Raw genomic sequence first — 14,373 nt, 5'->3', positions numbered from 1 at the left:
AGGGGCGCGCGGTGGCAGCACCTCCCCGCGCGCTAGTTAAAAAGAAGAAGAAAAGAGGGAGCGAAACATGAGAGTCGGTGTGAGGAGCTGCAGCCGCGGGCAGAGGAGATCTCAGCATCATCTAAATCCCAGCGCTGCCTCCGCCTCCGCTGCTGCTGCTGCTGCTGCTGCTGCCGCTGCCGCTGGAGCCGTCTTTGCTGCTGCTGCTGCTGCTGCTGCTGCTGTTGCTGCTGTTGCTGCTCCTCGGGTCCCACCTCCGCACCTCCCGTTACTTGGACAACAAGTGAATCGCTGCTGTTGCCCCCGCTGCTGCCCCTGCCGCCTCGTCCTCATCTTTCTGCTCCTTCTCTTCCTCCCACTTCCAGGCTGCACCCGAAGCCCCCTAACTCAGTCTCTGACACTGGCACCACCACGGAGAGCGTCCCTGGCACAAATTAAACTCAGTCCCGATCCTTGGGCTCCCACAGAGCATTGGTCCCCTTTTCTCGGTGCTTTTTTAAACTTGTTACCAAATTGCCCGGGTCCCTCCACTTCACTGCCTCCCTTGGCCTTTTTGCCAGCCTTGCAGCCCCCGTCGCCCTCTCTCCTCCTCCAGGGGCTGTGTGGCAGGGCACTGTGGGGAGCAGCCCTTTTTCTCCTCCACACGCGTCTCCCCCTCCTCCTCCTCCTCCTCCTTCTCGTCCTGCTGCTGGGCAGATGATGCTGAAGATGCTGTCCTTTAAGTTGCTTCTCGTAGCCGTGGCTCTGGGCTTCTTTGAAGGAGATGCCAAGTTTGGAGAAAGGAACGAAGGGACTGGTGCGCGGAGGAGAAGGTGTCTGAATGGGAACCCACCAAAGCGGCTGAAAAGGAGGGATAGAAGGATGATGTCCCAGCTGGAATCCCTAAGCGGGCCAGAAGCGGTCTGTGGTGCCTTCTACCCTCGGCTCTCCTGCTGTTCCAGGATTGACAGTCAGTCCTTGCTGCACATGGAATCCAAGGTAGGCAGCCGTCAATTGCATGGGTGCAAACTTTAGCAAATATGCTGTAGGGTGATGAAAGGGGTCCAGCAGTCCTGGTGTATTCACTGTAAGGCTTTAGAGCTACGAGACTTGTATTGAGGTACTTTCTTCTGTTCAAACTTTAAAGTATTGCTTTTTAAGGATTCTGGGGTGCAGGGATCGACCCCCACTCCCCCCAAGTCCCTATACACGGTGCCTGGCTAGATCACCTTCTGGCTCAGGAAAGTTTGACTTCCTGCGATTCTATCATCCTCGCCTGTGTGAACACTTGAAAAGTATCGAGGTGGAGCGTGTGTTTCGTATTAAACCAGGCACTGGCTTCGGTGAAAATTGTAAATTAAGGTGACTGTGGTTTCCGGTTTATTTTTCTGGGGATAGAAAAGGCTTGTGCCGTTTTCTCCACGTGCTTGGTTTGGGGAAAGGTTGGACTATAAGAGAGGATGTAGAAACATGGGTGGTTTATGATCTCCAGCCCCTACCAAGGGGGGAGTCTTGTACTCCGAGTCAAACCACGCTTGAGAGCTTGGAAAACCAGAGAAAGATTTTCGCTGTCACATTCCACACACAAAATGGGGAAAAGATTCATTATCGCCTCCCCACTCCCCCCTCCGCCCCCACATGTCATTGTAAATTCAGGCTCTGGATCGCTATCGCTTATAAAGAAAGATCCTTTTTCTACTCGCTAAAACTTTTAAAGACTGGTAACTTCGTTCCCCTGGCGTAGATAGGCAATATGCGTGCGTACGAGAGTTTTATTGGCTCATTTCTAGACACGCTTATTTCAACTGGTATAATATCTGTGTATGTGTGAATATAGATATCCCTACATAGATATATAATTTCTTAGCGTGCGCCGCAGTTATGTGGGGGAATTTACTCTACACCCGGGGGGTGGGGAGGGTGGGGAAGTGCCGGGATCACGTCATTAACAATCCCTGCACGTGAAATAAACAATCAGGTGTCTTGCCGCCCCCACCCCTTTCCATTTTAGGTTTAATTAAGAATTCCTCTGTTACAACACTGCAGTTGTCAAGGTCTGAGAGACTCTTGGAAAACTTGTGTTTCAGTCTTGCTGGCCCAAGCATAATAAAAAAAAATACCCAGGCTGAATCTAATTTTTATGCTTAGTTCACGGTAGATTTCACTCTATTCTCATGTAAACAGCTCTTACGAATCAACATATGTGTCTGGGTGGTATCTCTCACTTTGTTTTGTAACAAAAAGCCATATTGCATCATTTAATTTGCTCAAGTCATGCAAATAGGAAAAAATCAATAGGACAAAAAGGGGTCGACTTATCCTCCTCCCTACTAAACTGCTGCCCACACACAGAGCCCTGTTGCTTATGGCAAAAGAATAACAACAACACCATTGTGTTGTTAGTTGGTTCACTAATGGGTGAAACTAGAGAACATCATTCTCCTTCAGTCCCCAGCTCTGTCCAAATGTTCATGGCTTTTGAGGGGGCATTTGTCCTAGTCCTTCTATTCCCAGATGAGTGAGAACTGTCTTGCTACAGGTTTTCAAGTATAGTCTCTCTCTTTATTCTTACCATATGCAGTAGGAGTCTGAGATTCTGAGCAAGGATATTCCTTTCTCCTCCCCACAAAGTATCATTAAGCTCTTTGATTGGAATAGAATTCGATGACAAAGTAACTACATTCTGATAACTTTAATAGTCCTGAAAGGGGCCCCCAAAAGCCAAGAAATTCAGGAGAAAGGCTGCAAACATGTCCTTAACTCACCCTACTTGCCACGGACAATATCAGGGCAAACTGGAAAAACTCATATATCACTAAATTCTTTGGGGGATAGGGACATGGTATTGACTGATTTGGGAGGAGGGGTAGGGGGGCCGTGTTGTGTCCCTTAAGATTAAATCACATTATAAAAATAATTCCCTTGCTTTATTTAAGATGGACATGACATTTATCAAATAGGTTTTCCCTTGTTCAAAGGATCATAGATTTAGAGCTGGAAAAGACCCCTAAAAGGTCGTCTAGCCCATTTCTTTCTGTGCAGATAAGGAAATGGAGACCCTAGAGAAGTGAAGTGACTTGGCCAAGGTCATAGAGGAAGCAACAACTGGCAAAGCCAGAATCCTTTCCTTTTCACTTTTATCCCCTACCTCATTTTAAAAATGAGTTTGTGTCGAAATTTATCTTGTGGGCTCTGATATTTGTTCCCATTATAAATAGTCTATAAACCCATCATTCTCAAAATAAAGTATTTTTTTCTGATATGTGTTCCCATTATAAATAGTCTATATCATTCTCAAAATAAAGTATTCTTTACTACTTTAACTACTATGTAGGGATGTTCTTTTGTATTTTTAAGAAATGTTTGTCCTATCATTTTAATAATATTTTAAGCCACGTTATCTATCTATTAAAGTTTGAAGTTTATTCTAAGGCTTACTGGCTTATCAGAAATATAGTCAGGTCATTTTTAATAATACACATTCAAGGTAATGACAGCCATTAGCTTAAAGTTCAGGGTAGGGGTGCCTACAGAGCTTTGCAAAAACAGAAAGAATAAAAAAAAAGAAACCTTTTCAAAATCATTCCATTCTATCAGGACAGTAGCAGTCAAACCTTTATAAGAGATGGGAATATGAAAGATACTGAGAACGTTCAATTAATGCTCTAAAGTATCATTTTTGGACTAAAGTGTTTTATACTAATATCAACGTATAGAAGCAATTCTGATGACACCATATGAGTTTTTTCAAAACCTCAACATAAGTTGTTCCATAATTGGTGAAGTTATACTATTAGGATGTGATTTTTAGCAAAGATCTTTAACTTCATTACAGCCCTCGTATAGTCTATTTATCATCATCCAAAAGCATCAGCAACTGCAACCTTCAAATGGCAGCATCTCTAAAACTTAACTTATGGGTAGATTGACATAGGAGCCCCCCTTTTCAGTGTGTGTCTTTCTGCTACCTTGGGTGGCTTCACAGCCAAGGCTGTCAAGGAATGGGTGAAAAGTAATTGTTTTCAAGTGTGCCCTTTTACAATCATGTGTTTGCTCTGGCTCTTTCAGGAACAAAGGCTATTGTTGGACACATCTAACTAAACAAATAACTCATCCTGGGCTCCCTTTAACAGCTGCCTTAATACAATGATCTATTTACATATTAGCCTAAAATTGAAACTGAACTCTCTAATGACATAATTCAGCACTAGGGTCCAGAAGAAGCATGTGTCTTCCCCAACAGCTGAACAACCTTGCAGACATATGATTTTTTAGAAATAAATTCTGGTACACTCGGGGATTTTTAAGGCAACTTCTTAATATACTGTCATGCCTTATTCCCCCTTTTGTCAACTCATCAGGCCCATGTGGGTGCTGTTTTACTCCCCTTGCTTTGCTCCTTGTTAAAGAAAGAAATACAGAAGGTCCCTGTCACTGATTTTTACTGTTTGTTGATAAGTTTTCCTGGTAGGCCACACTTTTCTGTGTGGATTCCAGTATTTTGCTTACCTTTTCTTCAATGAGTTTTACTTTCATGTGGCTAGAGATTAAAGGATGACCTTCCAGATGTTATAAATTAGTCAGCAGCAAGCATAATCATTACTAAGCATGCTATCAGAACCTTTCCAAGTTTTACATGTTTTCCAAAGTCCACGTTAGGCCACTGTCATCAGTGGCTTTGGATGTAACTTTTTTTTTCCAATCAAGAAAGGAAATTCATTTCCATTTCTTGTTAAGATGGATGGCATTGTCAGGCTTAGAGAAAGATGTGTGCATGTATGTGTATTTGTGTCTGTGCTATTAAAGAAGACAAAATACCCTGCCCACACCCATACTCATCTGTCCAAAACAGTGTTTGAGCTTTGGGCTAAGTCAGTTTAATTGACTTCAGTAAGACCACTGGTTCATTGAAACTTAAGCTAGAATGATGGCTCTATCTATCTTCAGATAGGTATTTACACTGCGGACCTCACACAGAGCAAAATGTTACCATCCTGCTGTGTTGGAACAGCATGAAACTTAATAAAGAATAATATTGTACTTGATTTCAGATAATTTATTGAATCCCGTTCCTTAATCTTTTGATGGGTTATTTTGTGGCCAAGGCACATTCCAAAAATTGTAAAGGACCAAATTCTTCCAGCACTAAAATCAAGCTCCCTCCGGATGGCAGCTGGCAGGGTTTTGTTTCAGTTATTAAAAATGGAAGTATGCATATACTACATGAAATCAGATGTAATTAAGCACCCATTTCCCACAAAGCCAAAGAGGTGCCTTTACTTTGTTTTAAACGCTCTTCCTCTCAATGCTTTGTTGCAGTGATAAACATTGGATAGGCTACAGAGATGGAAAAAATAGAATATTGCATAGATCTGGTGGTGTCTGGCAAAGTATGCACAATCGAAGACATTCTAAAAATTCTTGGAATGCAAATTCTAAGTGTCTTGTATATGTTTCTTTTTTGAAAATCTTAACCACTTAACCACTTGTCATGTAAATAAAGGAAGCAAAAATCTAAAATGATTTGGGTTAATCGACTTCTTCTGGACAGAAGCAGAAATTTACAATAAATCACAAATCTAATTTCTTTCTCCATCCATTGGGATTATTTCTATTGGAATTTTGCATTTCAAATATATCACCATTTTTATATGTTTAATCTCAAATATTTATAATCAATTATGAGTTTTATTTCCTTTTTTCACCAAATGGGATCATTTCTTTTGGAGTTCCCTGGATATAATTCTGTTTAATTAAAATTTCAGCACATTCATATATTTAGCTAAAACAATTTCCTTGCTGTTTTAGATGCAAATACTCATATGAACTGGAATAGTGTTACTTTTAAAAATAGGAGCATCCTTACTTATTCAAATTAGAGCATCTGGTTACAAACTAAAGAATAGAATAAGCTGGTAACTGTTTATTGATTCTTTCCCTCAAAAAAAACTTTTAAAAATTTGATTTTGAAAAACATCATATAATTTAAAAATGTTGATATTTATATAGAAATGTAGGTATAAGTCAAGTACAAAAACAGTCTTCAAATTTTCTTTAGTAAACAAGCCAAAGAATATGTAAAATGATTTTCCAGTTCACAGAAGGAATTTTTTTAAATAGTGGTATTGGTGCTTGAGTTTGGACAGTGCTGGTCTCCCTGATATTTCAAATATTTCTGTTGTGGTTATATCACTCACTGGATTTATTCAAAGAAGTGTGTAATATCAACTAAAAAAGAACAAGTTAATATTGTTATGGACTCCCCACTTTGTTTATTAAGTGTTTTTTAATGGCAAAAAAATAAAAAGAGGGGAAAAAAAGAAATCAAATGCATTTCTCACAAAAAAAAAGTTATGCTAAAAATATGTACCTTTGTCCAGTGAAATTCTGTGGGCACAAAAACCAAAATATTATGCTAAAAATATGTGCCATTGTCCGCAGAAATATGCATCATAATCTATAACTTTATAATCCATTTGTATGTTTATTTGCTTAGGTAGATCATAGTTCTGATAAAAATATGAAGTCATTTCCAGATTAAGATATAACGATCAATAAAAACTATATCTAAAAGCGTAAATTATTATTCCTGTGGAAATTAGAAATATTGTTATTACCTTTTCTTTTGTTGGGAAGCTTTTTTTCCTTATGTACCATTATAACATATGAGTAAATGAAATATATATATATATATATATGTCAAAGAATTCAATCAACTATAAATTACTCTATACTAGGAAAATGTCAGCTGCCGAAAGATACACGTAAATGACTCTAGAAGAAAAATCAATCAAACCCCCAAAGGATCTAAAATTGATTAATTTATACCAAGAACTTCAGGAGAAAAATCAATCTAGAGCTTAAATTTGTGTATGTGGTAGGCCTAGATAGTCTTTTTTGTTTTGTTTTTGGATAGTCACTCAATGTGTGTGTTTGAATGACTGATAGTCACAGGTATTAAAACATTTAAACTAGTCCCTAATGTTTCACAAGTGAAGGAACCATAGGCAAATACTACACTATTTTTATTGGTATGGGTAAGTGTCACACCAACTAGATATCCAGGTTTTCTGTGTTGTAATAATAACTGGCGTTCATATAGGGCTTTAAAGTTTATAAAGTATAGAACAGACATCATCAGCCTGAACAACCACCCTGTGAGGAAGGTTCTACCTCTATCATGATTCCCTTTTTACTAAGGAGGAAATCGAATATTGGAGAGATTGAGTGACTTGACCTTGGTCAGCCGGTATGCACTAGAGGCAAGATTTGAACACAGGTCTTTCCAACTCCCAGATGAGCTCTTCTTTCTCTACACCATGTTACCTCTCATGAAAACCTGGGTCCTGATAACTAACCTGCTTGAGCACTGCTTTTCTTCTGGTGTTCTTACAAAGCAGCTCTTCGGGAAGGATGATAACGAGATCACGAATTTATTTCTGATTTCTGTTTTGCAGATATTTTCTGTTACCAACAACACAGAGTGTGTGAAACTTCTAGAGGAAATCAGATGTGCCCACTGCTCACCACATTCTCAGAATCTATTCCATTCACCTGAGAGAGTAGAAGCTTCTGAAAGGGAGCTAGCATTGCCCTTGCTGTGCGAAGATTATTGCAAAGAATTCTATTACACGTGTAGAGGCCACATTCCAGGTAAAAGCCACCGCAGGATGTTGAAATTGTTTGTATAAGATTTCTCTCACCTTTCAAAAGATGTATTTTCCCCATCTTATGCTTATTCCTTTTAAGGTGTCAAGATTTTAATGGTGTAGCATGATTGTGTTTTTTCACCCATCCAAATGATGAATTGGCATTTTTCAAACTTCTGGATATTGTTGGCATGCTGTTCTTGGGGTCAGCTTATTAGCTACTTCAGATTACAAATGGTACATTTTTAATGCCGAACACACTGTCTTCCTCAGAATCTGTTCCCAAGACATTTTTCCCCTTTGCCAAGCTGAAGGATTGTCCACCAACTTTGGTATAACAGATAAGATAGGAAACGAAGTCTGCTGTTAAAAAGAACACATAAGCCAAAGAAAAAATAGCTCTCTTCTGTTCTTTCTTTGAAAGGCAGAACAAAGCATGTGCTCCAATAACCAGTTGAAAGGGGTCGAAAAACTTAAATCGTATTTTTGAACAAGACTAGGTACTCTTCAATATATTTTTATGTTCAAAAGCAATTCCTGGTGAGGAAGGGATGGGGGGAGAATTTGGGGGGTTCTTGATAATGAATAGCTAGAGAAAAAATATGGAGTCACCTTTCTGCCCGATTATTAAGGACTTCCAATCCCAGGCTTTTTGTATGTCTGCCACTTACTACTCCTGTGTCCTTGGACAATAATTCATTTCAGGTCTCTGGAGTCTCAGTTTCCTCACCTGCAAAATGAGGGGATTGGACCACATGATTGCCAAGGTCCCTTTTCAGATCCTCTGATCTCATTATGTGAGGCACTTACTGTCCACAACCTGACTCGCAGGGCATTGAAAGACTCCTCCATTCAAAATGGCAACATTTCATTTTGCTACAATGGGTAGAACAGACATCATCTAGGAAGACTTGGATTAGCATCAACGAGGGGCCATTTGGGCCAGTTAGCTAAAGTCACAGGAAACAACCCACTATTTATGAGATTAAATGTATTATTTTTTAAAGCTCCAGAATTGTGTGAGAGAGATTAGAGAAGGACTTTTAAATAATTAGGGTACGCTCTGTTCCTTTTAAAAAACGGCTCTCCACTTTCTGGGGTTTGGGTGCTTTCGTGAAGGGGGTGGGGTAGGGGGTGAAGAGAGTAGGCTTGTAATGCTCTCTTACTGACTTGAGAAAACATTTTGAATAGAGTTGCTCGCTCCCTTTGGTGTGGTTTAACATGTCTCTAAACTCATTCAAATATGAAAATATTATTATTGTCTTTATAAACTGCAGAAATGTTTCTGAGGCTCTCTGAAGCCAGCTGTTTCTTGCTCCTTATCACATTCCCCAAAGCACAGCAGACTAGGTCGTAACTGCCAAGACTGCCTGCTGAGAAGAAGGAACAGATTAGATATCAGAAATGCTGGGTCCAAGCTGGAAGCTCTGGAGGGTCACCTTTCCTGGGCTAGCTTAGAGGCAGCCCAGAAACTCAGGATCCAGGATCCGACTTCACATTTACATGTCGGAGTCCAAGAACAGAGCGGGAGGGCAAAGGAGGGCAGCGATGCCTCGGGGGAAGAAGACGAGCTTTCTTTATAGCCCATGGTGGGAGTGATTTTAACTTCCCAAGGGAAGCCCCTCTGGAGAAAGAGGGAGCAGCCCGGCACAGGAGCCCGGTCTGCAGGACCCTCACTCCCCAGATCAACATATGTGGTGACGAATGACAAATTTATTTTTCTACAAAGTTTGTGTATATGTAAAACCGCTGAAGTGCATCAAGATGTCAAGTGCTTTTTGTGACCACCCAGGTTGCCTTGAAAGATAACCAGATGAAAGCATAACTTTCGTGCTGGACAGAGCAGCCTGCATGCTTTAGCACCGACTCCAATAGGCGCCTTTCCTCCATCAATCAGATGCTAATAATCATTCTAAATATGCGTTCCGAAAGTGGACTGTACTAACAGAAAGATATTGCATTAATTATCCCCAACGAGGGCCATTGATTTGTTGGTCAGCAGAAACAATGCACACGGATTACGATTTCCTCCAAGTAGAAAGTGCTGGGAATATTCCATCCCCTCCCCCAATCCCTGCTTCCCAGATCGCACAGATTATTAGAATCAGAAACTGCTTAAGGGCTTTTTTTTTTTTTTTTCAGTTAAGTCATTTCTTTTCTCTTCCTTCCCCATCATTAAGGGAAAAAAAGCCTTTAGAACAGGTAGCTGAGTCGAGCCAAGCAAATTCTCACACTGGCTATGTCCAAAACTAGATTCATAAACCTCTTTTTATTTTTATTTTGATCATTGCAAAATTTTTTTATTTAATTCCATTTTCATGACTTATTCATGTACTGCAAATATATAAAACAGACTGAATGACAGTGAGAACATCAGAATGCATAGACTTCTTTAAAAAAAAAATACCAACAGGAAATGTAGAATGTTCTTTTGGGGTTTTGTTCCCCCATAAGTCTATTTCGTGATCAGCTTTTCCTCCTCTAAAGGAAAGAGGAAAACATTTATCACTTCAAATCATAGGATAATTGCTTTAAAGTCTGAAGGGATCTTAGAGGCTATTGAGTCTAACCCTCTTGTCTTACAAATGAAGAAACTGAGGCTCACAGAGATGGAATTACTTGCCCAGGGTCACACAGATCATGATTGTGAGGAAATAAATGTTTTTATTTTCATTATTCATTTAGGAACTAGACCAGCACCATACTCTGTTTATATCTTTTAATAAAGCCAATTCATCATTTGGTTGACAAAAAAAATTACAATGTTCCATTAAGAAGCATTAAAAGCTTAATTCTTTAAAAGTCAATAAAGCTGAAAGGAAATTAACCCAAAGAATCTTTTTGAGAGGGAAATTGCTGATTGGGGAGGGAAGGGACTGATGCTGGTACAATCTGGACTTGTTATTTTATAAGTCGGAGGAACTCCCAATGACTCTGTCCAGTAATCCAGATAGAACTCTCAGTCTAGTAATACAGATTAGCAACTGTTCTATCTCTGAGATCAATGTTAGCAATTGGTGGGAGGGGTGCGAGGGTGGGTTTAAGTGATTTGCATCTCTATGTCAAAGACAAGCCTTGAGTCCAGGTTTTCCTTTCCAGAGCTCACTCTATATCCACTTCTCCAGGCTACCTATAATTGCTGAAGAAGAGAGAGCTTTTTAAAAAGAAAAAAAGAATATAATGAAACATCAAAAGAATTAAACACCCCATAACTGGAGTTGTTCGTGATAGATTCAATGCATGGAATTTTCTTTCTTATTTGAGGGATAATTAATTTCATCTCGGCAACTGAAATTGGCTTGGCTCTCTCTCTCTCAAGAAACATCTTCCCCATCTTTAAATGAAAGAGAATTTATCACAGAAAGGGGAAAAGATGAGGACATATAGCTGTGGCTGCTGGTTCAGAGCCCTCAAAAAATAGTTTCACATTAGCAAGCCCTTAACTCCAATTCGGAGTGTTTTCACAATCATAATGCAATCACTTCCAAGAGAGGGAAAACAAAAAAATTCATGGAAGATGCTTGGTTTTCCAAATCATTCCCAAGTAGTTAGTTGCCCTAAAGAGATCATGCAGGTCATTGCCACCAACATCCTTATCTTACAGATGAGAAGACTGAGGCCCACAGCCTGATGTGGCCTTCGGGAGCACACAGCTAATAAGTAATGTAGCCAGGATCCAAGCATACCTTATTTATACCTAGGGAATAGTTTTAAAAATTGGGGGGGGGGGGGAATCTAGCCTAATGTAAGAACAAAGAGGTCAAGGGTTTTCAGTTTCAAGGAAACTAAGTCATCTAGTACAACCCTTACAACCTCTGAAGTCTAGAGAAGCTATGACTTATCAAAGGTCACCCAGTTTCTAAACATTAGAATCAGTATTCAAACTCTAAATCACAGGATCATACTGCTAGACAGATCATAGGTTATAGAGTCCAACCTTCCCATTTTCATGATGAGGAAACTAAGGCTCAGAGATTAGGGACTTGCTCAGGGCCACAGAAAGAGTAAGTCATGTAGCCAAGCTCCTCTGACTCCAACAGCAATTCAATTTCCATTACGCTCTATAGCCTTTCATTTAAAATATTTTTCCCTTTTCAACTGCACAATGATGCCGATGAATTCCTTTCCATGAAGGAGCACAAGTAGGTTGCTAATATACACCTTATTCTTCATTAAATGCCAGACTAAAGCCTTTCAGATGGTGGGATATTAATAAGAGATAGATAGTCTGCCAGAGTGCTTTGCCTTCTGTTTTCATTACTTTGTTTTAGGATTTACACTGTTATTTTTTCACCATAAGCCATTATGTTATGATATGACCCGGGCTAGATAGCACAATTGGCTGAAGCATGGCACTTCGTGGGTTTGATAGCAGTTAGCTTCCCCTCAGGGCCATGGCAGTAAGCAGCCTCTCATCTCCAGCCATATGACAAATGTGCCTGGTTAGTCACAAGGTGGCCAGGTAAAAGTGTGCCGAGTGGAGACATCCATATGTAAATCTCGTACCAGAAAACCAATTTGAATGGCTGCCTAATAGGCTGTGGATGTTTTGCTCCTTCTTCATGAGTACAGAGCAGCTCATACAATGAGGAAAGCAAGTTTTCTCTAGAATCCATGCTGAAAGGCTAGAGTTCAAGATTCCAGCAATGGTGTTTATTTTACAGATCCGAGTTTTAGAGAATGCCTTGGGATACAGTAGGATTGTATTCATGATTTGAGAGTATTATTAGTTATAGGTCAAGGGCATTTGGTAAGACAGCTGGGCTAAAAATATGCATCTGGAAGAGTAATCAGCATATGGTCATCATTATTGGACCTGATCTTATTATGCTGATCCAGTGTGAGCAAAACACTTTTTGGCAGTAAAAATACTCGCCCCTTTACTCCTTCAAGCATAAGGGTACCATTTGGTAAATTATTTCTTCCCCATCCACCAATGAGAACGTGATGCCCTGGAAGAATTCCCTTTCCCCCTGTGGGTGATCTTCCAACCAAAGGGACTTAATTCACCCCTGCCTACCACAAAGCCAATTTCCTTTAAGAATCACAATTAATCCAGTTATTAGAAGAGACTTCAATCTAAAATTTCCCTCTTTATGAAAATGCCCTTTATGATATCAGATCTTTCAGACACCATTATATTTCTATTATCAGACTTCTCAAGTTCATAAAAGCTCAAGAAGGAATTCAGTATTAGAAATCTGGCATTGTTTTTTTTAATTTGTCTAAGAGGCATGGTACCTCCAGAGCCTTGGAAAGAAGTTTATGAATTTAGACCCATTCATCTTCAGATCTTACATTTGAAAATTATTTCTCATTTCCTCACAATTGTTCCTTGCTAGTTCCACATAAATTGGAACCAGCCACCAGCATTGTTCATTAATCGTCCCCTTTAAATGGTCTCCGTTTGCAGACAGTAATGCAGGACTATAAAACAAGAATATTTTCATAAAAGCAAATCCTCGCTTTCTTATGAATCACACTGTGAATTTCTCTCAGTGAGCCCACAAGCAAACATCAACTTAAAGCAAAAATTCCCATTAGCCTACTATAGAGAGTCCTGATAACTTACATACTCAATCATAAATGTATTCATAGTGTGCAAGTGGTCCAAGATTCTTGACATTTGTACAAAAATATCTCTACCTGGAGTTATTTACTTCAAAGATGATAGGAACCAGGCATGGGCATCTAAATGTTAATCCCAGCCCCACCACAGAGCTGAAAGTCTGCACGTGAGCTCTCAACTCAGGTTCTTCCCCTTTTTCCTGGAAGAGAATTACTGAAATTCTCTTGGGTATTTTTGAATTATATATTTAACACTTAAAGTCTAGAGAAGGAGGATAATTTTGGTAAACAATCTTGAAGGACTAAGGTCCCTTCCAGTTTTGAAACTCTGATTCTATCAACCTGAGATCTGCCTCATCCCTCAGTCTTCTCCCACTTACTAATCCCTCTCTTCCTTCACAAAAGAGTTAACCTCCTCTCAGCTGCTTTACCCCTCCCAGAAAGCACCCTCCCCAGCTGTCATTTCTACTTTTCCCCTTCCCCCACCCAGACATCTGCTCTCACTTGCCTTTTTCCCAAATGCCAGTTCCAAGTCAGTCATCTAGTTGGAAATCGCCAGTGAGTGCACATTTCAGAGACTAGGAAGGATCTATCTATTGCATCCCGTAACCAGGAGAGCCTGAGGCAAGATTTTTTTTTCAAATTCTAAGAATAACCTAAGATTTCAGAGGACTGATGTCACAAGAGAATCAGACTCAATAACCTGGTAGGCTCATATCTGTTTTAGGGTAGAAAATACTCGTTCCATTGGCAAACCCAGTTCGACTGAGCTCAACTTCTTCATTCTAAAAGCATCCCTAAAAACTGCTCAAATTGGGGCAGCTGGGTAGCTCAGTGGATTGAGAGCCAGGCCTAGAGACGGGAGGTCCTAGGTTCAAATCTGGCCTCAGACACTTCCCAGCTGTGTGACCCTGGGCAAGTCACTTGACCCCCATTGCCTACCCTTACCACTCTTCTGCCTTGGAGCCAATACACAGTATTGACTCCAAGACGGAAGGTAAGGGTTTAAAAATAATAAAAAAAAAAAACTGCTCAAATTAAAGCACATCTCCTTCGCTTTAGCCCCGTTAGTAGGAATCTTTCACCTAGAACTGGCATGTGTCTAAAATAATGCTGCCAAGCCATTTTGCAAAGTCATAATCAAAATCTGAAATCAGATGCCAGACATGCAAAGTTG

General features: G+C 40.0%; 1 protein-coding gene across 1 annotated transcript in view; it reads left to right on the top strand.

Annotated features, from left to right (window-relative positions):
* Nucleotides 1-696: 696 nt before the first annotated feature.
* Nucleotides 697-14,373, top strand: part of LOC123251183 (hedgehog interacting protein) — a 132,813-nt gene continuing 119,136 nt past the window's right edge. Inside the window, exons 1-2 of the mRNA XM_044680374.1 lie at nt 697-978; nt 7,437-7,632. Coding sequence (XP_044536309.1) covers nt 697-978; nt 7,437-7,632 — 478 coding nt within the window. The remainder of the gene's footprint in view (nt 979-7,436; nt 7,633-14,373) is intronic.

This window comes from Gracilinanus agilis, chromosome 6 (genome assembly GCF_016433145.1).
Source record: "Gracilinanus agilis isolate LMUSP501 chromosome 6, AgileGrace, whole genome shotgun sequence".
Lineage (NCBI taxonomy): Eukaryota > Metazoa > Chordata > Mammalia > Didelphimorphia > Didelphidae > Gracilinanus > Gracilinanus agilis.
The sequence above is the reverse complement of the archived record's forward strand: the minus strand, read 5'-3'. Positions and strand labels throughout refer to the sequence as shown.